General features: G+C 42.8%; 1 protein-coding gene across 4 annotated transcripts in view; it reads right to left on the reverse strand.

Moving 5' to 3' along the window:
* Positions 1–26815, reverse strand: part of CERS6 (ceramide synthase 6) — a 137258-nt gene that overhangs the window by 16759 nt on the left and 93684 nt on the right. For all 4 annotated transcript variants that reach the window (XM_068407492.1, XM_068407494.1, XM_068407493.1 and 1 more), the window contains exons 5-8: positions 26401–26451; positions 22215–22307; positions 16217–16345; positions 3989–4095 (exon numbers count right to left, since the gene is read on the reverse strand). In XM_068407492.1, the coding sequence (XP_068263593.1) occupies positions 3989–4095; positions 16217–16345; positions 22215–22307; positions 26401–26451 (380 nt within the window). The remainder of the gene's footprint in view (positions 1–3988; positions 4096–16216; positions 16346–22214; positions 22308–26400; positions 26452–26815) is intronic.

Genomic DNA, 26815 nt, shown 5'->3' on the forward strand with positions numbered 1-26815 from the left:
TAATATTAATCAGGCACCAAATTTGGCCATTTTGAATATTCAGCAAAGGAGAGCAAAACTGTGCTTCCTGGCCTGCTGCCACTCCAATGACTCATCTTTGCTGACATGTAGCCTAATGGGGGTGAAGATTTAGAATTGCTGCTTCATAGAGAAAAAGGATTTGGGAGAGATAAGCTCATGTGCCTCATGCTTCGTCCCTGCTAACCCTGACTCCCACAAGCAATGCCCAGAGTACAGCTGAGAACTATGAAACTGCCTCTGGGCTCTGTGATTATAGGTTTATGTAAGGTAACCATTAGGAGTACGTACCTCAAGGCTTTGGTCTGGAAATAAGATGGTCTTAAAAATCAAAGACCATACATGCCACATGGAACCATTTGCATATTCAAATAAATAAACGTGATCTTTCATTGACTGAAGGAGAGGAGAGGCAGAGGGATAGGCAGTGTAACCACTCCATCTGTGACACACGCAAAATGTCACCTAACCCATACGGGAACAGATGGACACACCCAGAACACCAGCACAAAATGCCACAGCTGTAAAGCAGGGCTCAAGTTTTGACACTTGCTAGATAACTTATTGTGCTGGTAATCTCCTCCAGGACTCTGCCAGTCAGACAGCAAGAGGTGTGTATTAGGGACACTGACACAGACTTCAGCTCTATGATGCCTGATTCCCACTAGCCATGTCAATCTTTAATTTATAATTTCCCTAGTCCTAGCAAGGGCTTCCTGCACAGTGTGACATTTGGCTGCAACTCTTCACAGAAGTCACTCGAGACAGCATGAACCTTCAGTTTCTGAGCTTCAGTTCCAGTTATAAACACACACTGCTATTTTAAACACTTCAGGTTGAAAGCATGGACTTTCCAAAACTTGACTACCATAGTAAGGATGAAAAGGATGGGAAAATCTTGACCTTTGCTGATTTTCAGACGTCTCAAGAGAGAAAGCACATTGGGCAGCTGCTTCTAGTTAAATGTGTGAAGACTAATGACCTCCTTCAAAATTGTGCACTCTGGACAAGGTTAATCTGCTCTTTGTTGATTATTCAGCAAGGCAAGCACATAGCAGTGATCTGGTAAAGTTTGTGTTTGAATAACAAAAAATTTCAAGTCAGCAGTTCCTTTTTTGCCATTTCAAATAATACAGAGCGAGGTTTAAATGCTGAAGTCATGGCTAAACACATAAGGCAGCTCACAGAATCACAGAATGGCGGAGGTTGGAAGGGACCTGTGGTTTAGGCCCAGCCAGTGACTAAACACCACGTGGCCGCTTGCTCTCTCCTCCCTCCCAGTGGAATGGGGAGGAGAAAATATAACGGCTCATAGGAGCCAGGGAAGCTTCTAGCAGCTTCTCACAGGAGCCATCCCTATAGCCTCTCCCTCACTACCAAAGCCCCGCCACACAAACCCAATACAGGACCTCTGGATGTCATCCTGTCCAACCCCCCTGCTTAACCTGGGTCACCTGTAGCAGGCTGCCCAGGACCAAGTCCAGACAGCTTTTGAATATCTTCAAGGATGGAGACTCCACAACCTCTCTGGGCAACCTGTGCCAGTGCTTGGTCATCCTCCCAGTGAAAAAGTGGTTTCTGATGTTCAGGTGGAACCTCCTGTGTTTCACTTCATGCTCACTGCCTCTGGTCCTGTCCCTGGGTACCACTGAAATGAACCTGGCTCAGCCTTCTTTACACTCTCACTTCATATATTTATATATATTGATAATATCCATCCTGAGCTTTCTCTGTGCTAAACAGTCCCACCTGTCTCAGCCTTTCCTCATGTGAGAGGTGCTCCAGTCCCTTAATCTATCTTAGTGACCCTTTGCTGGACTGTCTCCAGTAGCTTTGTATCTCTCTGGTATCTCTCCTGCCCAGAACTGGAGCTGGTACTCCAGACATGGCCTCACCAGTGCTGAGTAGAGGGGAAGGATCACCTTCCTCAACCTGCTGGCAACGCCTCTCCTAATGCAGCCCAGGATACCATTAGCTGCCTTTACTGCAAGGGCACATTGCTGACTCGTGTTCAACTTGGTGTCTGCCAGGACCCGCAGGTCCTTTTATGCAAAGCTGCTTTCCAGCTGGTCAGATGTCAGCATACCCGGGTGAAGGACTTTGCACTTCCCTTTGCTGAACTTGGTGAGGTTCCTGTCAGCCCCTTTCTCCAGCCTGCTGAGGTTCCTTCCCTCTGGATGGCATCACAGCTCTCTGGTGTATCAGCTGCTTCTCCTGGGTTGGAACATAAGCAAACTTGCTGAGGGTACACCCAGATCATTAATGATGTTGAATGGACTGGACCCAGTATTGACGCCTGGGGTACACTGCTAGTTACTGTCCCCCAATTGGACTTCATACCACTGATCACCACCCTCTGGGTCTGGCTGCTTAGCTAGTTTTCAATTGATCTCACTGTTTGTTCGTCTAGCCCATACGTTATCAGCTTCTCTCTCAGGATCTTCTAGGAGGCAGGGTCAAAAGCCTTATTGAAGTCAAGGTAGACTACATCCATTGCTCTCTCCTCATCTACCAAGCTAGTCATTTCATCATAGAAGGTTATCAGGTTGGTCAAGTATGACTTCCCCTTTGCGAACCCATCCAGTCATCACCTGACTAAGCCTTCCCTGAAGCACAGCCATGCACTGCAGTCTCCAGTGGCAGAATTGCACTGGTGGAATTGGGTCTTCCCTCCATTTCTCAATATAAACCAGAATGCAACAGGCAGATGAAATCCTATGAGCAGGAATGCCACCATTTTTCCTATCTGAGATCATGCAAGTAGAAAAACTAGCTTACTTCATTTACAGAAATTCAGTGAATGGCCAAGATAGCTTCAAGGAAGGACTGAGGAAAGGGAACAAAGCTGTTCTTAAACAAAGCTGTTTAAGAAACAAATAATTGCTCCTTGGAAAAAATAACAAGCATTTTTAAACACGAAGTTTGTGTGTCTATCTGTTTTCTCCTTTTGTCATGGTCCTTCACCAACTCACAGCACAGTAGGGACCAGGCATTATCACATTATCTTTGGAGTCATTAAATGCTAAATGAGACTTCTGGATTGTATTGTTAACCAGAGCTGATAACACAGCTCCATAAGGGCACCTTGGTCTTACCCTGTTTGCATTAACAAAACCCCAAAGAGATATCATTATAGAGGATTTAAAACAGAACACAAAAGAGTGAGGCCAACACCTTCTCCCAGCCCTCCTCATATATAGGGCACAGGTTACAGAGAAACTTGAATGGGCTTCTACACTGAAGTATATCAGTGTATCTCCTAGCTAGCCAGCTGCCTTCTGGATGTTGAGACCCTAGCTAAAGAATCGAACGTCTATGTCCTGTTTGTGTGCGTGCACATGTGTGTACCTAGAAGAGAGAGTGTGTGCACATGCAAGCAGCTGCCTTTGTCTCGGAAGACGTGAGCTTACAGTAATAACTACTTTATAGAGGTATGTATTACACAGCTTCCCCAGGACCCCCAATTCAAAGGAGGGGTGCAAAAGGAGTAGCCTGCAGTATTGCAGTCTGCATGGCAATATCATTCTTATACTGATTTCAGCAGGCCAGACTTTCCTTATGTCACTGTGTTTTTCTTTAAGCTGAACTTGTTCATAAAGTGTGCACTGAAAGCCAATGAGAAGATCCTAGCTTCAAGCTTAGCCTCTGGTCAGTGTCTTTGGTGATTAATATTTTATTTCTTCTCTGACTTCTTGCCAACACAGACAAACAACTGCTAACCTGAAGCTATGCGGTCTCCAACCCACTTCTACCTTAAAACCAGCAGAAGCCCCATATATTTCTTGTCTAGCACACAGTAAACACAATGGCACTCCAGTAAATAGGCTATTTCAACACGTGGTTACGTCTGAAACTCTCCTTGGTGCTTTGGGAAATGGAGCAATGTCAATGAATCATGTTCAATTACAACATAGTTACTTCCAAGCTTGTTTGATGCTTAGCATTTGAGGAAAATGATACGCTTACTCACCACAAGGGATATATGCCAAGCCTACTGACAATGAAGACAATGGCAAATGTAAGGAACAGAAGGTCACTCAGTTTTTGACACTTGCAATAGTTTGCCATTTTGGCAGCCTGTAAAAAAAAAGAAATGTCTGTTTAATTCTGTGAGGACAACTGAGTTCTCTTGTATTATGTATAAGCTGTAAGAAGAAGAAATCAAATTTTTATGAAATCGCTAACATTTTCATTGGGCCACCTTACAGTGACCTCATAATTCCTCTCCACCATGCAGGTGGAAAATGTCTTCTCAGAAAAAAACCCAGAGTGCATAAAACCAGAGTACATCTCTCATTTCTTCCTTCCCAATTCAATTTCCTTTTTGAAATCCTACAATTCCAGGTTCACAAAACTCTTTTAAATCTTTTATTGAACCCCTCTGTGTTTATGCTGTCCTTGTCCCCAACCTCTTCACCTATCTGTCTCTCACCTTTCCAGTACGCTCCACTTGCATTTTCAGCATCCATCCATCTTCCACCTGCCCCATGCTCTCTGAGCTTCTACTGTTGCTAGATATAAACTTTGTCTCAAATCCTCTGTCGTGCCCCATATCCTATGTTCTCCTACAGCATCTCTTCTTCCTTTCTGGCCTGTACAGAACAGTTTCTACCTCTAAGATTAAAGCTCTCCCCTTCAAATCTTTTTCCAAGGCTCCGTTGCCCTCTCCTTCCAACTTTTGCTTTCCAACTTGTTGCCCTATGCCTATTTTTACATGTTTCTCTCATTTGTTTTCATGCAGTCTTCCAACTCCTCCTCAGTGAAGGAGTCTACTAATTACTCTTCGCTCAAACCGCTCATTAAAAAACTGATCTTCCCTGAAGTTTCATTGCCCTCTTCTCCCTGAAGAAAACAGCATGTACATGCAAGCCTGTTTTAAGACATCTATGCTGCTTTCACAGTGTTCATGTGTGTAAGCAGTTACTTATGCTTACATAAAAAACATCTAACATCTACATAAGAAACATCTGCTTCAAGGCAGGGACAGTTGTTTTCTTTATGCTTTCTGTCAAACATATCCAGAGAGTCACTGCACAATGATGTACGTGGAGAGCCTGATTTAGTGTCCACTTAAGTCACTGGGGACCCTTTCAAAGCCCCCTCTGAGGGGGCCTGTATCCAGCTCCCATACCGAGAAGACACTTACTTGTGCAGACTTTCCAGAGGGCTAAGAGGGAGCAAAATTAACAAAACCATGCATACAGAATATTATTCTGAATGCAGAATTCAAACCAGAGAATTGCCTAAAATGGTGAGCGACACTCTTGCATTCTGTCTGATTTTTTTTTGTATGAACACACTGAATCTGAAAGGGCTCAATGTTCATGTCAGACAACCTGGATGCCAAAACCAGCCTGCACTTTTGGATGTTACATAACTTCTGCAATGTTTCCACTCAAAATCTGAACATAAAGGATATCCTCACTAACAGAAAAGAGTTAGGAAGCTCACAAAATATGAGGAAAGCCACCAGCACTGCAAAGAAAACAAAACCTTTCTGAATCAGTCCTATATTCTATAGTGGACACAAATGAGTTTCCTAGCAGTTTCTACTCACAGTCTGGTTTAAGGAAAAGAGAACACTTTGGCGCCAACAGGCAAAGCAGAAGAGTTACTAACACCTTGATTTTCAGATGACTGAAAGTTCAGATAGGAATTTTGGATGTATTTCCATGGTGGCAGTCTAAAAAAGCTGGTTTCATAGTCTGTGGAGTTGATATTGTTATAGCAGCTTGTAGTAACATCATGCCATTTCTCAAAAACAATACAGCTGTTGGGTCATCAGTTCTCAAATAACAAATCTACAAATGATATTGATAAGGAAGACTCTCACTAGTCTATTTAAATCCATTTATTTTACAGTGCAGCTATTTGTTTTGGTCTTGTCCTGGTTTGGCCCAAACCAGGCCAATTACAGAATCACAGAATCACAGAATCACAGAATGTTAGGGATTGGAAGGGACCTCGAAAGATCATCTAGTCCAATCCCCCTGCCGGGGCAGGATTGCCTAGACCATATCACACAGGAACGCGTCCAGGCGGGTTTTGAATGTCTCCAGAGAAGGAGACTCCACAACCTCTCTGGGCAGCCTGTTCCAGTGTTCAGTCACCCTTACAGTAAAGAAGTTTTTCCTCAAATTTAAGTGGAACCTCCTGTGCTCCAGCTTGCACCCATTGCCCCTTGTCCTGTCAAGGGATGTCACTGAGAAGAGCCTGGCTCCATCCTCTTGACACTTGCCCTTTACATATTTATAAACATTAATGAGGTCACCCCTCAGTCTCCTCTTCTCTAAGCTAAAGAGACCCAGCTCCCTCAGCTCTCCTCATAAGGGAGATGTTCCACCCCCTTAATCATCTTCATGGCTCTGCGCTGCACTCTCTCTAGCAGTTCCCTGTCCTTCTTGAACTGAGGGGCCCAGAACTGGACACAATACTCCAGATGCGGCCTCACCAGGGCAGAGTAGAGGGGGAGGAGAACCTCTCTCGACCTGCTAACCACACCCCTTCTAATACACCCCCAGGATGCCATTGGCCTTCTTGCCACAAGGGCACACTGCTGGCTCATGTCATCCTGTTGTCCACTAGGACCCCCAGGTCCCTTTCCCTACGCTGCTCTCCAACAGCTCTGTCCCCAACTTGTACTGGTACATGGGGTTGTTCTTGCCCAGATGCAGGACTCTACACTTGCCCTTGTTATATTTCATTAAATTTCTCCCTGCCCAACTCTCCAGCCTGTCCAGGTCTCTCCGAATGGCTGCGCAGCCTTCCGGCATCTCAGCCACTCCTCCCAGTTTTGTGTCATCAGCGAACTTGCTGACAGCGCACTCTAATCCCTCATCCAAGTCATTAATGAATATATTGAATAGAACTGGTCCCAGAACCGACCCTTGCGGAACTCCGCTAGACACAGACCTCCAACTGGACTCTGTCCCGCTGACCACTACTCTCTGGCTTCTTTCCTTCAGCCAGTTCACAATCCACCTCACTACCCGATCATCCAGACCACACTTCCTCAGTTTAGCTGCGAGGATGCTGTCTTAGAGAAACCAAGGTCACTGCTAAATTCCTCACTGCTTATGAGTGAAGAGCTGAAAGGGGGTCGCACCTGCAGGGAGGAGCAGATGGGGCAGGTGGCCCAGAATTGACCAACGAGGTATTCCATCCCATACACGTCATTCTCACTTTCCTATTTATCACTAACCCACTGCCTCCTGGAGGTGGGGCCCAGGAGGGAGGGGCCCTCCTGTCTCCCACTGATTGGTACCAGCTTTGCCAATTCTCCAGTTAAAAGCCTGCAGGTGTGATGGCAGGGGAGCTACTGCATTTTCCCCTCTGCTTGTGCTGGGGGGAGGTACTGCCTTTTCCCCTCTGCCTGTACTGGGGGGAGCAACTCTGCCTGAGGAGGATTTCCAAGCTCTTGATCTTGGTTTTGTACATATTTGTATATATTTGGTTATTTCTATTATTATTGTTATTATATTCTTTTTCATTATTATAGTTTATTAAAACTGTTTTAACTTTCCAACCCATAAGTCTCTCTCCCTTTTCCCTTTCCTTTCCCTTGGGGGAGGGGGGAGAGGGTTAACAGAGAGCATCTGCCACCTGGTTAATAGCTGGCCCAGCTTTAAACTGTGACAGATTTATTGGCACCCAACGTGGGGCTCGAGAGAAGCTCCAACAGGTTACTCTGATAAGTTGAATCCTGGCTCTGGTGGGAGGAGACCTGGAGAGCTCAGCTGAGAGAATATCAGATTTCTTCCTTTGAGATTTACAAGGGGTTGGAAATTAAAACAGATAGTGAAGATGGTGATGTCATTTTTGAATGCTGTGTTATCTCATCTTTTTATGGAGTTTCTTTCACAACTGAGTATTGCAATGATGCCTTACCTGCCGTGGGCACTGTGTTATTGCTTGCTTCTTATGAATGTTTACATGCAGTTTAGCAGTGGGCGCTGGTCGAAATGTATTGTTTTGGTATGGGGTTTGATACTGATTTATGCTGTGATAAACTGGGCAGTTAATATTCCGATCTCTTATCTCTATGACACAATGATGGGCAGCTTTAATCGCGAATCAGTAGCAGCAACTTCATCTGCACGCTCCAGGCGTCCTTTAGCTGATTCTGTTAATGATTACACTTCCAGTTTTACTTTGGGAAATAGTACCTTCTCCTTTTCTGCCAAGCTGATTCCACTAGATTTTGCGAAATTAGGATGGTGCTGTCTAGGTGGCATGTTTTTATTTTTGGTTGTCCTGAATGTGTTTCTGATGTGGGATAAGATTAAATATCGGTGCAGGGACAGTTGTAGGTGTTATGCAGCCACCTCAGATCCTACAGTGTGTACTGCCGCTACAGCCACTAAACCCACTGAAGCCTCGGCAGCCTGTACCACAGCTGCTACACCCCCCAAGATGGCCACTGCAGCTACTCAGACTCCAGCATCTATCGAATCTGTACCAATTGCTCCTGTAACCAGGAAGAAATACCAAAAGAAATCAGCTCGTGAAGAGAAGGATGATGACTCAGAGCCTTCTAAGGCAGAGCCATCATATGACCCAGGTGAGGGCCCTTCTCAGGCAGAGTTAGGGCCTGACACAGATGGGGGTTTCCTTGATCGTCCTTTTAAAGCAGACCCATCACAGAAGAAAGGTCCTTCTAAAGCAGAACTATCACAAGAGGACTCAGACGTAGAGATAACCTACCACTCCTTATCCCTGAAGGACCTGAGAAATATAAGGAAAGACTTCAGCCATTATGACAGTGAACCTATTATTACCTGGTTGCTCCGATGCTGGGATAATGGGGCAGATAGCATGCAATTAGATGGCAGAGAAGCCAGACAGTTGGGATCCCTGTCCAGAGATGGTGGTATTGATAAGGCGCTCGCAAGAAAGTCAAACACTATCAGTCTCTGGAGGCGACTCTTGTCAGCAGTAAAGAGCAGGTATCCCTATAAAGATGATGTTATGAGCCACCTAAGCAAATGGACAACTATAGAAAAAGGTATTAACTACCTTAGAGAACTAGCTGTGCAAGAGATCATTTATAGACACCCACGGGACATTGTAGATCCTGTAGATCCTGATGAAGTGGAATGCAACTGATCCATGTTCCGGAAGGTTGTGAAGAATGCTCCACCGACATATACCCATACATTGTCAATATTAGTATGGGGAGAAGATGATATGGCACGTTCTACTGTGGGCGAAATGGCTAACTGTATGCAACAGTATGAAGATAGTATTTCTTCCCCACTGCAGGCACGTATCTCGGCTGTGGAAAAACTGACTAAGGAGAACAAGGACTCATTTAAACAACTGTCAGACAAACTGTCCAGGATCGAGAATAAACTTGACTCTCTACCTACACAGGCGCGCGTTGCAGCTGTTAAGAGAAAACGTTCTCCTACAGGACCAGCTCAAAGGAAACAGAACACATCACGAGGTATCCTGTGGTTTGCCCTGCGTGGTTATGGGGAGGACATGAGCAGATGGCATGGACAACCTACCAGTACCCTACAGGCACGAGTACGTGAGTTGCAAGCTAAAAGAAATACCAGAGAGAATTTTTCTAGGAGGATGGCTGCTCCAGTTACCAGTGAGCAGGACCCCAGTCAGGGGAGATGGGCCTCAAATCACTTTTTCCCAAGTGTGAATAGGAGAAATGAAGGTCCAGTCCCTGTGAGCAGCACGAATCCATTTCTTAATTAGGGGGGGGGCCCTGCCTCCAGCCAGGTGGAGGAGAGGGACAACCGAGTTTATTGGACTGTGTGGATTCGATGGCCTGGCACATCAAAACCACAAAGGTATCGAGCCTTGGTAGACACTGGTGCACAGGGCACCCTAATGCCATCGGATCATAAAGGGGCAGAATCTATCAGTATTTCAGGAGTAACAGGAGGATCTCAAGTGTTATCTGTATTGGAGGCCGAAGTGAGCCTAACTAAAAATGAATGGAAAAAGCACCCCATTGTGACTGGCCCAGATGCTCCGTGCATCCTTGGCATAGACTACCTCAAGAGAGGGTATTTTAAGGACCCAAAAGGGTACAGATGGGCCTTTGGTATAGCAGCTGTAGAGACTGAGGACATTGAACAGCTGTCTACCTTGCCTGGCCTCTCAGAAGATCCTTCTGTTGTGGGGTTGCTGAAGGTTGAAGAACAACAGGTGCCAATTGCTACTACCACGGTGCACCGACGACAATATCGTACCAATCGAGACTCCCTGATCCCCATTCATAAACTGATTAGACAATTAGAAAATCAAGGAGTGATTGGCAAGACTCGCTCACCCTTTAATAGTCCTATATGGCCAGTGCGAAAGTCTGATGGAGAATGGAGATTAACTGTGGACTATCGTGGCCTAAATGAGGTTACGCCACCGCTGAGTGCTGCTGTGCCAGACATGCTAGAACTTCAATACGAACTGGAGTCAAAGGCAGCCAAGTGGTATGCCACCATAGACATTGCTAATGCATTTTTCTCTATTCCTTTGGCACCAAAGTGCAGGCCACAGTTTGCTTTTACCTGGAGAGGTATCCAGTACACCTGGAATCGACTGCCCCAGGGGTGGAAACACAGTCCTACTATTTGCCACGGACTGATCCAGACTGCACTAGAAAAGGGTGGAGCTCCAGAACATTTGCAATACATTGATGACATCATTGTGTGGGGTGATACAGCAGCAGAAGTTTTTGACAAAGGAGAGAAAATAATCCAAATTCTTCTGCAAGCTGGTTTTGCTATAAAAAGAGGCAAGGTCAAGGGACCTGCCCAGGAGATCCAGTTTTTAGGGATTAAATGGCAAGATGGGCGTCGCCAGATCCCGATAGAGGTGATCAACAAAATAACAGCTATGTCCCCACCTACTAACAAAAAGGAAACGCAAGCCTTCTTAGGCGTTGTGGGTTTCTGGAGAATGCATATTCCAGATTACAGCCAGATTGTACGCCCTCTTTATCAAGTGACCAGAAAGAAGAATGATTTTCAGTGGGGCCCTGAACAACGACAGGCTTTTGAACAGATTAAACAAGAGATTGTGCATGCAGTAGCCCTTGGACCAGTCCGTACGGGACAAGATGTTAAAAATGGGCTCTACACCGCAGCTGGAGACAATGGTCCTACCTGGAGCCTCTGGCAGAAAGTACCAGGGGAGACTCGAGGTCGACCCCTAGGATTTTGGAGTCAAGGATACAAGGGCTCCGAGGCCAATTACACTCCAACTGAAAAAGAGATACTGGCAGCATATGAAGAAGTTAGAGCTGCTTCAGAGGTAATTGGTACTGAAGCACAACTTCTCCTGGCACCTCGATTACCAGTACTAGGCTGGATGTTCAAGGGTAAGGTTCCCACTACCCATCATGCAACTGATGCTACATGGAGTAAATGGATTGCATTAATTACGCAGAGGGCTCGAATAGGAAACCCTAATCGCCCAGGAATCTTAGAAGTGATCATGGACTGGCCAGAAGGCAAAGACTTCGGAATGCCACCAGAAAAGGAGGTGACACGTGCTGAAGAAGCCCCACCATATAATGAATTACCAGAGGATGAGAAGCAGTATGCCCTGTTCACCGATGGATCCTGCCGTCTTGTAGGAAAGCATCGGAAGTGGAAAGCTGCTGTATGGAGTCCCATACGACGAGTCACAGAAGCCACAGAAGGACAAGGTGAATCAAGTCAATTCGCAGAGGTAAAAGCCATCCAGCTGGCTTTAGGCATGGCTGAACGAGAAAAGTGGCCAAGGCTGTATCTTTATACTGACTCATGGATGGTAGCAAATGCCTTGTGGGGGTGGTTAAAGCAGTGGAAGCGAAGCAACTGGCAGTGCAAAGGTAAACCTATTTGGGCTGCTGAATTGTGGCAAGATATTGCTGCTCGGCTAGAGAAACTAGTTGTGAAGGTACGTCACGTAGATGCTCACGTACCTAAAAGTCGGGCAACTGAGGAACATCGAAACAACCAACAAGCGGATCAAGCTGCTAAAGTGTTCCAAATAGATTTGGACTGGGAACATAAAGGTGAACTATTTTTAGCTCAGTGGGCTCATGACACTTCAGGTCATCAAGGGAGAGATGCAACATACAGATGGGCTCGTGACCGAGGGGTGGACTTAACCATGGACTCTATTGCACAGGTTATCCATGATTGTGAAACATGCGCCGCAATTAAGCAAGCCAAACGGTTAAAACCTTTGTGGTATGGGGGGCGGTGGTTGAAATATAAATATGGGGAGGCCTGGCAAATTGACTACATCACACTCCCTCAAACCCGCCAGGGTAAACGCTATGTGCTTACCATGGTGGAGGCGACCACCGGATGGTTGGAAAACATACTCTGTGCCCCATGCCACTGCCCGGAAACACTATCCTGGGCCTCCGAAAAGCAAATCTTGTGGCGACACGGCACGCCAGAGAGAATTGAGTCGGACAATGGGACTCATTTCAAAAACAGTCTCATAGACAACTGGGCCAAAGAGTATGGCATTGAATGGGTATATCACATCCCCTATCATGCACCAGCCTCTGGGAAAATTGAACGGTATAATGGGCTGTTAAAAACTACCCTGAAAGCAATGGGGGGTGGAACCTTTAAAAACTGGGATAAACATCTGGCACAAGCTACCTGGTTAGTTAACACCAGGGGATCTATCAATCGAGCTGGCCCTGCTCAGTCAGACCTTCTACATACAGTAGAAGGAGATAAAGTCCATGTGGTGCATGAAAGGAATCTATTGGGAAAAACTGTCTGGATTCTTCCTGTAACGGGCAAAGGTAAACCCATTCGTGGGATTGCTTTTGCTCAGGGACCTGGATGTACTTGGTGGGTGATGTTGCAAGATGGTGATGTCCCTGAAGGTGATCTGATTCTGGGTGAGACTACTTAATTCTGAACTGTATGTTGTTGCTGCATAAGTGTCTTTCAGGTTAAGACAGTGGTGATGAGACCGGAGCTAGCTTCATCAAGTGGCGTCCAGTAACCTCCTCGAGTCTGACATCTTTAACCTGCAACCTGTGGGCACGAACCATGACAAAAGAGAGACTGCTAGCCAGAGAGACTGCTGAGAGACTGCTAGCCAGATGGAAACCCACAATCCTGAACCAAATGAACTTAATGAACATTTTGTATAGAGATGAATCATAAACTAGTGATATGTGTATATATATTTGAAAATGAAAAGGTAGTGGTGATCTGAGTATGATGTGAATGGTATGGAATAAGGGGTGGAATGTCCTGGTTTGGCCCAAACCAGGCCAATTAGTCTTAGAGAAACCAAGGTCACTGCTAAATTCCTCACTGCTTATGAGTGAAGAGCTGAAGGGGGTCGCACCTGCAGGGAGGAGCAGATGGGGCAGGTGGCCCAGAATTGACCAACGAGGTATTCCATCCCATACACGTCATTCTCACTTTCCTATTTATCACTAACCCACTGCCTCCTGGAGGTGGGGCCCAGGAGGGAGGGGCCCTCCTGTCTCCCACTGATTGGTACCAGCTTTGCCAATTCTCCAGTTAAAAGCCTGCAGGTGTGATGGCAGGGGGAGCTACTGCATTTTCCCCTCTGCCTGTGCTGGGGGGAGGTACTGCCTTTTCCCCTCTGCCTGTACTTTTCTCCCAGCTACTCTGGGAGCAGCTCTGCCTGAGGAGGATTTCCAAGCTCTTGATCTTGGTTTTGTACATATTTGTATATATTTGGTTATTTCTATTATTATTGTTATTATATTATTTTTCATTATTATAGTTTATTAAAACTGTTTTAACTTTCCAACCCATAAGTCTCTCTCCCTTTTCCCTTTCCCTTTCCCTTGGGGGGGGGGAGAGGGTTAACAGAGAGCATCTGCCACCTGGTTAATAGCTGGCCCAGCTTTAAACCGTGACAGGTCTGAATTGTCCATTCCTTGCTCTTTTAGAAAAGTGTGTTAGGAGACAGCTGGAACCCGACAGAAAGGATTCAGGTTGAACTGTCAGCTATGTGAGGCTCATACACCAAAAGCATACTAAATTGGCAACTACTCACATCCATACACTGGCATCAAAATTGTCACAGTGTTCATTAATTGAAGCTGAAAAGTCCCAAGGTCCCCAAATAGGTGGGATTTTAAGTGCTTCAGCAGGTTAGGTTACAGTGTTTCCAACCCACAAGCTGCATTGCAGTGCAGTGATACCCAAGACCCATTAAACAACTTAGCTGGGATTCTGAAAGCTGCCTCTCAGTAGCCTACATTTTGGCTTAAGCTAATGTAATGGCTTCCTAGGCAAGCGAATGACTCTATGTTAGGTCTGTCCTGCCATGGCTAGGCTGCTTTGAGTATCCAAGATAACTTTCACTCAGACTTAAGGGAACAGCTATGTATTCCTGAAAATCCTGCTACGACTCTTCTGTACCTGCAGATGCCTTAAGACCTATGGAAAAAAACCTCCAGTATTCCTACCAATATATACCACGTTCTGCAATGAGAATAGCAAAAATGTTGCATTCCAGCTTTCCACTGGACATGTTTCATTATGAAATAGTAGGTGGAAGGAATCTGGTGGCCTCTGGAAATAGCTTTTCGTTTTTACAAATATATAATATGTAAAACAGGTCAGGTGCACAACCGACCCATCATGGCAAGGTATTCTACCAGCTTTTGCAGGTTGATAATTTTCTTCCTCTGCACTGACTTTCCCCCCAGTAATGTCAGCAGTGTGTAGGAGTCCATCTTCTCTCATACGGCACCAGGGCTGTGGCCCACTGCTCCAGCAGAAGAAAGTCTGTTGAGTCAGTCGTAAGGGCCCTCCTAGTAAATGCTTCTCAGGAGCTGTGATTCTCTTTCTTGCACTTTAGACTGGCTTTAGTATTTCCAGTCAGAAGAGACTGAATGAATTGCCTAGAAAGACCACTAAAGTATGTGTTTCATAGGGAAGTGTATTTGCTGAAAGTTTGCAAATCACACGACAATACCAGCAATTGCTGTTTGTCTTGGCCAGTGAATGAACAGAGGAATTGAGAAAAAATATGCATCTCATTGTGTTCAAGGTAAGGTTTTATCTAGTCTATTACAGCTGCTCTCCAGTGGTTTTAGAGTTCCACAGGCACTGGTCTGATCTGGAATGAACACTGTCAAGTACATCTGTCTGGTGGTGAGAAAAGAGGAATGAAGACAGTTTGGGTGAACCCACAGCTAGCAGAATGGATCTACACACATTGCTAAAACAGAAAAATAAACTTGTAATGATGTAATTATTTCTAACAGGAGAAATCCAGATTCTCTCTTGCTTTTTATCTCAGGCAGTTATGTACCTTCTAGATTAAAAAAAGATTAAAAAATAAAAATGGATTTACAGCACTATTGAATCAGAATGGCAGGATTTTGACTCTGCAATAGGTGACTTCCACAGTGAGACTACACTCTTGCATAACACGACCCCTGCAACTACTTGAGTAAAGTGTTTCAGACAAAATAGTTATTAACTTTGGTTTGATCCTGATGGAGAGTTCACAGACAGCCCAATCCCAGCATCACCCAGAGCTGTCTAAAAAGTGATGCAGATACAGGATGACAACATCTCTAAATTGCCACTACGGAAATTACGGACCATCTTGACTTAAAAGAATTTCAATCATCCCTTCTTCTCCAAAGCCAGCTGTTTAATACTGACATCTGGATGTGGAGGCACAGGAACCTGGAGAATCCTGAGGACCAGAGGTCAGCTCACTGTCTGCGCACAGAACAGCCACTAAGTTGTTCAGCACCCTCTGTCCAGCAAAGCACAGCAGAATCAAACTGTGACACCTTGATTCTTTCGGAGACAGCGTTCTTGCCCCACACATCGCTTCAGAGGGTGGGAAGAACCAGGAGCTTCCATCCCACACAGTCATCACTTTGCAGATTTTGCAACTTTGCGACTTTGACTTTACCATGTTATATTTAAAATCTGTGTGTAACTCTCCCTGGCACGCAATGCATTACCAGTCTCTGCTCTGTACAAGAAACTTATCAAGGGATAAAACAGCCTGAAGTCACAAACATGCACTGCAACAAGTGTAATATATTTCAGCAAGGAAACACACTATATTGATCACCATTACCATCTTGAACTGGCCTCTTTGCTTAAGAAATACTTGTTTTGAATAGCAAATAGATTCCACCAACTGACATCCTAGCTCTCAGAATACTGAACACCATGTACAGACACTGATGATATACATATTATCTCACCTCTAGGACAACATCAGCCGCATCATGAAGACATAAGGTCAAGGTTCCCACTCGTGTCAAATTGGTTACATATGAGAAGGTTATCAGGGTGACTGTTACAATGTGATGTGTAAACATGATGCCAAAATCCTAGAGCAGCAAGAAGCAGAGGAAAAACAAAACAAAACAAAACAAAAAAAACACAATGAACCAAACAGTGAGATTCAGTACTCTCATACAAAAATGGATGGATGTTTTTTAAACCCACCATTATGGTTATGTTACATGAAGATCCTGTTACATAAGTGCATTATATACCCTGCTATATATTTCACTTAGGATGAATAAAATAATCATTGTACGTTAACAAAATGCAAAAAGATTACTGAAAGCTAGGCAGTATCTACACTTTTCAGTTCATAGTAATTTAACCTAATGAAGTAAACATTTGCGGCTGAAGTTACTTTGAAAAGGCATATGTACGTACAAATCAAATTACACCATATTTCTTATACATCAAGCAACATATAATATGCAAAATAAAGCACTATTCACAAGAGTTCAAATAGCTACAAAGGAATGGGAAACACATTTCCACTGCACTACGAGTTATTGATGGTCACCTGCCAAGTACAACTGAGAGCTTTCACAGAGCTGAGAATCCCAGTTCCAGGTTTTTATTCGTTTGTTTTTAATGAAGCTGCTTTGCCTTCACGCTGTAACAGGATCAGAAAAGTCTTCAAATGAGTTGATGCAGCTCCTCCTACACAGATCTAATCTGCTTCCTCCCAAATGATGCAGGTTAGCTGGTCTCCAGAGCAGTAACTCTGAGTTATTGGCCAGCAAGTAACTGTTGCTATTGAAAAATACCAGGAGTGGTGATGCTTCTGTAACATCATGATCCCAGATACATGCCCGGGGCAGGCAAAGCAGAGAGAACGACCCATCTGCCTGGCCCAGACTCCCAGACTGATTACTGAGAGAACAGGACCTGTGGAGATGAGATTCTTCTCTGCAAGGCACCAAGTCAGTCAAAAAGAAGTCTTGCTGGAGTTTGCTGAGCTACCCGCACAGCTTCAAGAAAGTGATATCAAAACCCTGAAGAAAAAGTTCACAGGCATGATTTGACTGGGGAGTTTCTCCACACACCAGGTCCATGTCCGGCTCTCAGCAGATCTAGAGGCTCTCATGCAGGGCTGTCTGAAGGGAGAGATCCAGGCAGGCAGAAGCAGCGGCTCCTCCAGGCAGCCTGCTTGCCAAGCATCTTGGGAGGTGCCATTTGGCTTTCTGGCAACTTTCGTGGGCCAGTCCTGCTGAGCTGTGGTAGTCTTCAGCTAAGTGGCCCACAGCAGAGAAACCAAAACTGAGACCCTGCAGTCTTTAGAGGGGCAGCACCTGGTTTGCAAGGGGCCTGAAAGTACATGTGTGGGGCAGGAGGGCCCTACGGAATGTGATGGTGAGCTCCCGCTAACACAGGGTCAACTCCAGAAAAGCAACAGCTACTGACTGCTCTGTCTCTCCAATACTGGGAAGAGTAACTGCCCAGTGTCACCATACTTCTTTTTGGGAAAGCAGGATGCACGTAGCAGGCACCACTGCTTTCAAGGACATGCATTAATGTCTAAATATAAGTCTTACATAAATGACTTCTGTTATTCTGGTCCTTCATTTCCTGTTTGTGACATTTCCTTACATCACTAATTAATACTATGTTTTGAAGATGCTACCTGTTAGATTTTAATTATACATAAGGGTAATATACATAGAAACTAATGGTACAAGTCCCCATAATGTCAAGTGGTACTTGTGTTCCCAGATTACTCAAGCACTTTCACCTGTACACAGCAGAAAAGCAGCTGTACAGGAATGGGCTTTTTCTTTTTTTAAATATCTTTCAAATTGTATGTACGTTTGTGCAAAGTGCATTTATTTACAGCAGATTTGTAGCCTCCAGTTGTAACTGCTGAAAGATATCATGTGCCTGTGTCATGAAAATAGGTCGCTAAGAATAGGAGAAAGAACCTACTCCTGACACCATCAATGGGAAGAACACAGGGCAGACAATGGAGAAACCCCACAGGTCTAAACCTGTAGACAAGCCCTCTGGAATCAAGGCTTCTGCTACCCACATCTGTTTAACATGACACACTCACTGACTAAACTGCCAAGTGGCTATGGAGCATTAGTGCCAGCGAAGGGCAAAACATCATCTTCATTAGTCACCCCAGCTTCTGGAAATGGGCTTCAACAAGGAAGGGGAGTATCACCAGCTAAAGGTTTCAACTATTACGTTTCTAGTAAAGGTCTGCAAAATATACACAATCTAAATTCCTTTCCTCTGAAGTAAAATAAATCAGCTTTATGACTTTTTTTACTGAATTTGAAGAAAGATTTAGGATCCAAATTCAGTGAAATATAGCATAAATTTTCTAGAATCAAAATGGAATATTCAAGAAAATTAGCAGCTACAGATTATTTTATTTTGGGAATAAGTGAACTGTCATTTTTTAAAAAAAGTAAAACACAGGAGCTCTAGGAATTGCCAAATGCTTGGAACTAAAAGGTGTGAATACACAGAAAGGTCTCCTAGATCTTCTACAAACCTGTTAAAACACTGACTGAGCAGAAAGTTTACATTCCCTTAAATACACTGGTCAAATATTTTTCTATCAAACAATACTTCAGGTATCCAGAAAGTATGTAAATAAGCCTCACTGCTTTTAAAACTCATCAAGGGCTTGTGATAGTAACAAAGTTCCCCGATCTATTTTTGTTTCTCTGTGTTTTACAAAAGAGAAGTATGGGAATCTGGACAGAGATGATAAAAAAACAAATCATACTAGGCTGCAGTCTTTGAAAATGAAAACCCTTAAGGGCAGAATATCATTACAGCAACACAGTAGATATTTATGAAGCAAACAACATGCCATTATAAAACCATAAAAGTTAATCTACTCAGTTCACTGCCTTAATGCCAATAGTAGGTATGTGCAACAGCCTAAAGAGTTTGCTCACACCTTTTCAGCCAGGCAAAGATAATCTTGTGGAATTTATAGCGCCTGAATAAAGATAAAAAGGTATTTGTAAGTCAACAAACCAATTGGAAGTCATTTTAAAGTAATGAATTTGGTATTAGAAAAGAATAAAATGGAGATGGAAAACAGCAAGTACATTTCTCCGAAGCTACAGCAAGTAAAAGACCAGTACTGGAGTTAGGCCAGCGCCGAGTGCTGGTGCTTTCAGAGAACACCTACCACATCTCACCTTGAGAGAAACTCAGCTACAAAAAAGCGGTTGCCTGAATTCCCTGCAGGCACGAGACTACAGGACAGTTTTGATCATCCCAGACTACAACACAGTCACTGCCGAATTTAAAGTATCTAAAATGATAACCAAGACTCAGATAAAAGTATTCCTCTCACTGTAGCATGAAAACATCAACAGGTTTCTCAGGCTAACTGTTAATCTGCTCTGTATAAGCTGTCATGAAGTATTACAATAGCATCTGATATTAGCTGGCAAATTTCCTGCTTCTTCCAGTTAAACAGAGCCTTATTTCACACGGGCACCGTTTCACACATCGCATATTGGGTACATTAAGAGGTTTCCACATTTTTAAACCAAACCTGCTCTTTAAAAGAGAACTATTATGGTGCTGCAAGAGCTGGTGTCTCTGTCAAGCTTGTACTTCTTTTTGTCAACTACTGTAAGCTCCCAGCGCTAACATTTTTCAACTCATAGGTTTCCTTGACAGCTTGCACTCACCCCTGGCCACAGAACAGTTTTACTGTGTGACACCAGTGCATGGCTGCATTTCTACAGTCTGATCTTCCTAGTTATCAATTTTGCTTACACTACAAAAAGAATGCGCTGGACGGTCCAAACTGGTCCGTGATCTAATAGGTTGTTTATAAATATGGCATCTCCACTGTCTCCTGCAGGGTGCTTATCATGGAAGGCTTTTGACTTGCACCGCAGATATTGTGCTCTTGCTCTCTGCTGGACACTGGATGTTCTCATACACGGCAGATTGCATGGGACACTGCTTTTGATCTGGTGCTCTGGATTCAAGCACTGTGAATCTGTGGCAGGCATGTTACTTTGCTGTTATGGATCCTCTCCCCACCTTCATCTCCCATTTTATTTCCACAGCAGGCCGCTGCAAAGTCTTCCTGATAACAAGTACAAGTCATTTATACATAACTTAGAAACAGACTTGCAAAAGATTGTTTCCTTAGACCTGTTCTATGGACAGGATCAGGCTTTAGCTCTGTGCTTAGCTCACCAGTGGGAACAAACTGTCCAAGTCATGAGGGGAAAAGCTATAGCATTTGCTCATGAGATGTATTAAATGAGAAAGGTATTACTGATCCTCCCAAAGGCCCTTTTCAGAAGGTACTTCAGTGCTGAACTCAGGTGCTGTTCAGGTAGCCTCCAATTATTTTTCACATGAGCAAAGCAACTAGTCAGGAATCAATTAAACATTCTTTAAAGACTTATTGTATTTCAACATTGCAGTGCAATTGCAATGCTGTTATATTTTCCTCTCCCTCAAGAGGTACACAAAAAAAAATCCCACACCAATGGCACAGTGCAGAGGGCTGAATATGACTGTAAGGGGACTGATTAGACACAATACATTTCTGCAGCAATAACATGGACAAGTCTGAACATTGCTGCAGAGGTTTGGTTTTGGTTGAAATATTGACAAATGGCTATTCAGTACTGCTGGTACCTGCAGCTTATGTATATTAGTCAGTGTTACTCTTGATTTAAATCCATCTCCACTATCATACAGCTCCGTTGAGCACTGGTTTTCTGCATCTGTTTTTCAAAACTCTGAAGTTATACTCATTTCAAGCTCAATATTAACAGAATGTTTAGCATCTACAGACAATGCAAGCAAGGGATTTATATGTATTCACCCTAAATTGGTAGTTTTGTTTACAATTTACCCTCCAATATGGATTTAAAATTTGTGGATGTTTTCTTGAGATTTCTACTTCTGGAAAAATTTAGCAATTCAAATAGAGGGGTATTTTTCTATATATGTAGCTCTGACACAAGACTCCCAGGAGCACACTGTGGTTCCAAATAGCAGACAAATTTATTCAGGATATACTGGATCCTTCATTTACTCTTTTCAGAGTTATGCTCCTGCTAAAATTGTAGTCATCAGGGATTTTTCCATTAGCATAGCCTACAAACTTTTAATTAAATGACAGTAGAAGCAGACACATAAAAATATTATAAATTCCTTCAAAATGTTTTAAATAAGTAATTTTGCAATATTAAAAAACCCTGCAAGAACAGCTCAATGGACTGTTATTATAGAATGACTGTCGTGCTGCCTGTTCTGCTATTGACTAGCACTCTCCTTGGAGGAGAGAACTTGGATGAAGGAATAGGGAACAGGTTGCTATTGATACTGGAAAAATGTTTCTATCTGGCCAGAGTTTTATTTTCTTGATTAATAGCCCCTTAGTAGCAATGCTCAGCTCTGTGAAATTTCATAACTGTACAGGTAAGATTAAATGTGACATCACTTTTTAATATTAAATGTATCCCTGTTTTAACCATTCCTTTGTACAATAAATTGAAAGCCCTCATAGATCTTACCAAAGCGATACTGTGAATTTATGAGGCAGTCTTGTTCTGTCATGGATATTTCACCATTGAACTCTTAGAAGAAACAGTGCATCTACTAGCCACTACATGTCCGATTCCATCCAAGTCATCGTATGAGAGCAGAAGGGTTTTTCAGCTGATGCTATTTCCCCTTGAATATTTGATTACTCCAGGCTCTTCTTCCCATGTGCAGAAAAAACTCACATCATAGTAACAAGGAACAGAGTAAGACAAGCACTTCAACACTAGTTTCTCAGTGATGAATATCTGCAAGAGGTGGTGACTAGAAAGAACTGTATTTCCAGTCCACTACACAGGTAATACAGGTATTCCTCAAGTCAAGAAAGATAGTGCTTAAAGCTTTCAGTGTTTTTAGTCTCATTGTTCTTACCTTTCTTTTGATGTCAATGAATTGAGAAAACATTAAGGACCAGTAGAATGACAATTCAACTATGTAGTAATAATGAAGGTCAGGCATCAGTGGCTGAAAGATGGAGATGAGACAAGGTTAATAGAGTCTAACTGACATTACAGGCACCTGAGCTCTATAGGAGACATGTTTAATCACAGAGGGATTATTGAACTATACATAAGCATCCTATCTAAGAAAAATGATGATGGCTGCCTCTTTCAAACTTTGATGGCTCCGGAAAAATAAAGCTCCCCAACCTACCCTCCTCTTATGTTTTAATCTTGACAGTATTGTAATATTGAAATACCAAAAAATTACGATGTTGTCTGTTCGGAACCTAGAACAAACTAAATTCTGAGTACTCTTAAGTCTGTTTTGAAAGATTACTTGAAACATCTTGCTGTACATCAGTAATGTGGGTTTAAAGCACAGCAAAAGAAACAATGCTAGAGCAGATTAGAGAAAAGTAATGCTAGTATATAATCTCATCTGCTTATGATGAAAACGTTGTGATCTTTAAACAGGGCTCTTTCTAATGTAAAAGCCTACTTTTAAAAAATTCAACCATTTTCTGGGAACATGTTAACATTTGGAAAGAAGAAAATAAAATAAATTTACCCAGGCATCTTGTTTGATATATAACATGGTTACACAGATGTTTAAAAGTAAAAGAAATAAAAATATCACGACACAGGAAGTTATGCACATCCAAAACCAACTTGGGGTAACTTCAAAGAAGGTAACTGGTGGCACGCATAGGCTCTTCAGCCCCCAGCCTAAGCGAGCCAGTCCTAGGGGTTACTCTAATTTCCGTGCGATTGTGCCTCCCTGCTAGTCATGTCTTCCATCACACTGGCACAGGAGAAGCTCTTGAGGTTATCTCCTGAGGGATTACATGAACTATCTCTAGAGCAGTTTGCACTGGCACAACCATGCACCCAAGCAGAGCATGAGCTATTTCCATTGGCAAGAGACATTTCAGTTGCTTCTTTTATTCTCATTCCCTTTTGCAGACCAATTCTTCGCAGCTGAAAAACAGTCCTTAGGTGCTCACTGAATGCTCTGTGTGGGTTATTTACAGACATATGCTTATGCTTTATGAAAAATGCTTACACTCAAAATCAGTCTTTTAAAGCCATTTCTTGGGACAATATAACCCTTTTCTGATTTAGTAAGACTGCCAGTAAGCTTTTAATTAGGTGTAATTAAAAAAAAAGGGAAGAGAACATGAGTTAGCAATGAACCGCGATTATACTCATTATTGCAAGAGAACTCACTGGGGAAAATTTCTAGTAAAACAATTAAGATTGTCAGCTGCTTTATTAACAATAGCATTAGTATTTCTGAACCCATATATAATGATAACATAGGGGGATTCTAAAGATATCATAGTTTCCCTCCATGAAAGGATCAATAGTGTGTGTTTAACTTAGTTTAAACGTTAGGTTTCAGTTCTCCATAGACTTCAATAGGACTATTCTGTGCTTACGGGTAAGTTGTCACCCAAATGATCCATTTTACTATATCTACAGTAAGTCCAGCTGGATTTCTGCAATGCTGTGTTGAGTATCTTACAAAGGATTTACAGCAAACAAGAGATTAGAAATTTTATCTAGTTAAGAAAAAAAAACCAAACAGATTGAAAACCCAGTACTTAATCCTGATTAGCACCCAGCAGACATTTTTAGCTCCGAGACAATGATTTTAATAACTACTTTTATTTGATGATCTGCTTTCTGTTGGACCCTCTCCACTTGTAGCACGATTTTAGATATAGTAAATGTAGTTGCCACCCCCTAAAAGTTGTAACTAACTTTCTGAATGACCTCGTTCTGATAAAGTCTGGTAAATATCTGTTTAACTAGTAAGATTCATGGTCTTTTGTCATAAGTAAATCTCTTCTTGCACATTAATAACACAAAACCAGTAGAAAACAGGACTGAAAGGCACCAGTGACTGCAGCCGTATCAATTCTGACAAACGATTGCTCCTAAAATCTCTGAGGGATGAAGATTCAACACTTCCCCCGTTCAATTTCGTCTGCTGCTTCATTAATGTTATTCAGTTCACCCTCCAGTCCTTGGGTGTAATTTAAGTCATTATTTCTTTTGAGGCTAAATGACCAAATTCCTTCAACCTTTCTCAGATCAAGATTTCTGGTCATTCTTGCTGAACTATCTCCACTGAACTATTTCCAACAGGTACACAACCTTCAAGAACAATAGCACCCAAACCTAAACACAGTTCTCTTGTTCAGCCTGTCCAGGGCTGTTCACTGTCACAAGGAAGTAATGTGTCTTTCAGACAATACTCTCCTTCAGACTTTCCAGTCTGGCAATGACTTCCCCCCACCCTGCCCTTTAGGAAAAAAAAAAAAAAAAGCAATATGCCCTAGACAGGCTAGACTCCTTAAACTGCAAACTCCTCACTGGAGCTTTTGGAATTCAATGCCAATTATATTTGGATAGCAGCTAGTACAGTGTCTCAATGATCCCTATTGAGACTCCTGGATGCTGAATTAAAAAGAAAAAAAAAGGCATTTTGAAGAAGCTCAGGTTTAGAATTAGAATTTAGACTAAAAAAGCTACGAAGAATTATCCTCAAAAGTTATTAAAAATTTTAAAGACCGTCTTACTAGGTCACATTTGAAACATTTGTTACCTCTGGTTTATAACAAAAGGAAACATTATACTTCACAACTTTAATCTCTTGTTGCCTCCTGTTGTACAAAGGGTATGACGGAAACAGGTGGCTCCTACATTTCCCAAAAGGGTTTCCAAAGTCCATTCCTAGCCCATATACATGATGATACTTTTTTCTCAAAAGGGCTACCTTACTGTTATTATTAATTATAATAAATGGAAGCATTCAATCCTCACAACATCCATGTTGAAAGTTACTTCCATCTGACCAGGAGGCAATATGAGGCAGTGGTACAGCCAAGGCACAGTTCAGGAGTTATCCTTTCTTAAAAATACACTGAATCCTTTAGAGCAGGTTGACTGCTCTGTTTAAATACATCCCACACTTCAACAGCTATGTCCAGTAGCACAAACTAATGGAAAGCGCAGGAGAGGCTTCTCATAGCTCTTTGGGTATGCAAACTTTGGAAGCCACTGTTCAACTAGATAATGATAGACAAAATTTCTGCCCTTCTCCTTTCACTTGTCCTGATCCTTCTTCCCCTGGCAAAGAACAGTTGCCAGAGTTGTAGGGCTACAGTTAATCCTGGCGTTACTGCAGCCACCTGCATGCCGTTGAAGCAACTGTGCTGCTGTGAAAGATGGCCAGAACTTGGACCTAGGAATTAAATATTCTTGGAACTAGTTAAAAATTAACAGTGCAGTAAGGAATAAATGTACTGTTATTGTTCTTTTGAAGATTTCTTTTAAGGAAAACAAATTTCAAACTTGAGCAAAATTTCTCTGGAGGACTGAAAGAGGGAATGAGTGCAGCAGGACACAACCTGAAAGGGCATTTTTACTTTAACAGTGGCATTCTTCTCCTTAGTAAAGGAGGTAAATTACTTAAGTCCTTTCTTTGAAGTTAAGTTATATACTTTGACCTAGAACAGAGAGAAAGGCTGATGCTTTTTGAATCCATGAAAACAGAGACATTGCTGAAAATAAAGACTTGAAACCATTCTCAATTCTCTCAATAATTTTACCTTCTTTCGTTGTAAGCTTCCATGAGGCCAGGACCGGATAGTCCCTATTTAGGCACCTAAAGGAGAAACCTACCTTTCTCTCTTTAGTCTCCTCTTTGATCACACCAACTGCCAGGGATTAAGTCTCACCCTGCATGCAGTATAACAACTATGAGAACTATACTGGCTTTTCCCATCCTGCTGAATCTGAGGCTTTGCCAAAACTTTCAGTATCCTCAGAACTTTGTAAAAAATGACCATTCTACCACCGTTGCAGATGTCTGCTTTCACAGTTAGATTTCCCAGATCTGTTCAGATCCTGTGCTTCATTTCAAAACAGGTGTGACAGCTATATTCATCTTTCTCATCTTGAACTCACAAGATGTGGAGTATCTAGCAATGTTCTGAAATGCCGAGTAGCCCGTTCACACTAACATATCGACACAAAGCTCCACCATAATAAAAACAGAGCTCTGCAGAGGTGTCATGTTTGTTTTTAGGCAGCACTGTAACTTTTACCTGATATGGATACCCGTTCCAGCACTGTCTGGTATTCCAGAGCCAGGGTGTCTGAGAGAGAAAGAAAGAAAAAAAAAAAAGTCTGTACACACCATTTTGGGTAATGTAAGTGTATATGGTTAATACAAGTAAAGGATAAACTAGAGGAACAGCTTAAAATTGGCAATTTTTGATAGAGGCTATGAAAACTGAATACAACAAGGAGACTCCTCCAAGTTTCACAGCATGACTTAGAGAAACCTGCCTGTTCACAGAGATTTTTGGTTGGTGCACCATGACCTTATATGAATAGCTTTTGCAGGAGTGCAGGCTGGATGTAATCAGCTTGTGCTCAGGTGGTCAGATCTCACATTACCTTCTCAATAGCACAGGAAATCTTGGCCCTCAGCTGCTCAAATATTTCAAAGAATGCCCC

This window comes from Nyctibius grandis, chromosome 9 (assembly GCF_013368605.1).
Source record: "Nyctibius grandis isolate bNycGra1 chromosome 9, bNycGra1.pri, whole genome shotgun sequence".
In the NCBI taxonomy this organism is placed as follows: Eukaryota; Metazoa; Chordata; class Aves; order Nyctibiiformes; family Nyctibiidae; genus Nyctibius; species Nyctibius grandis.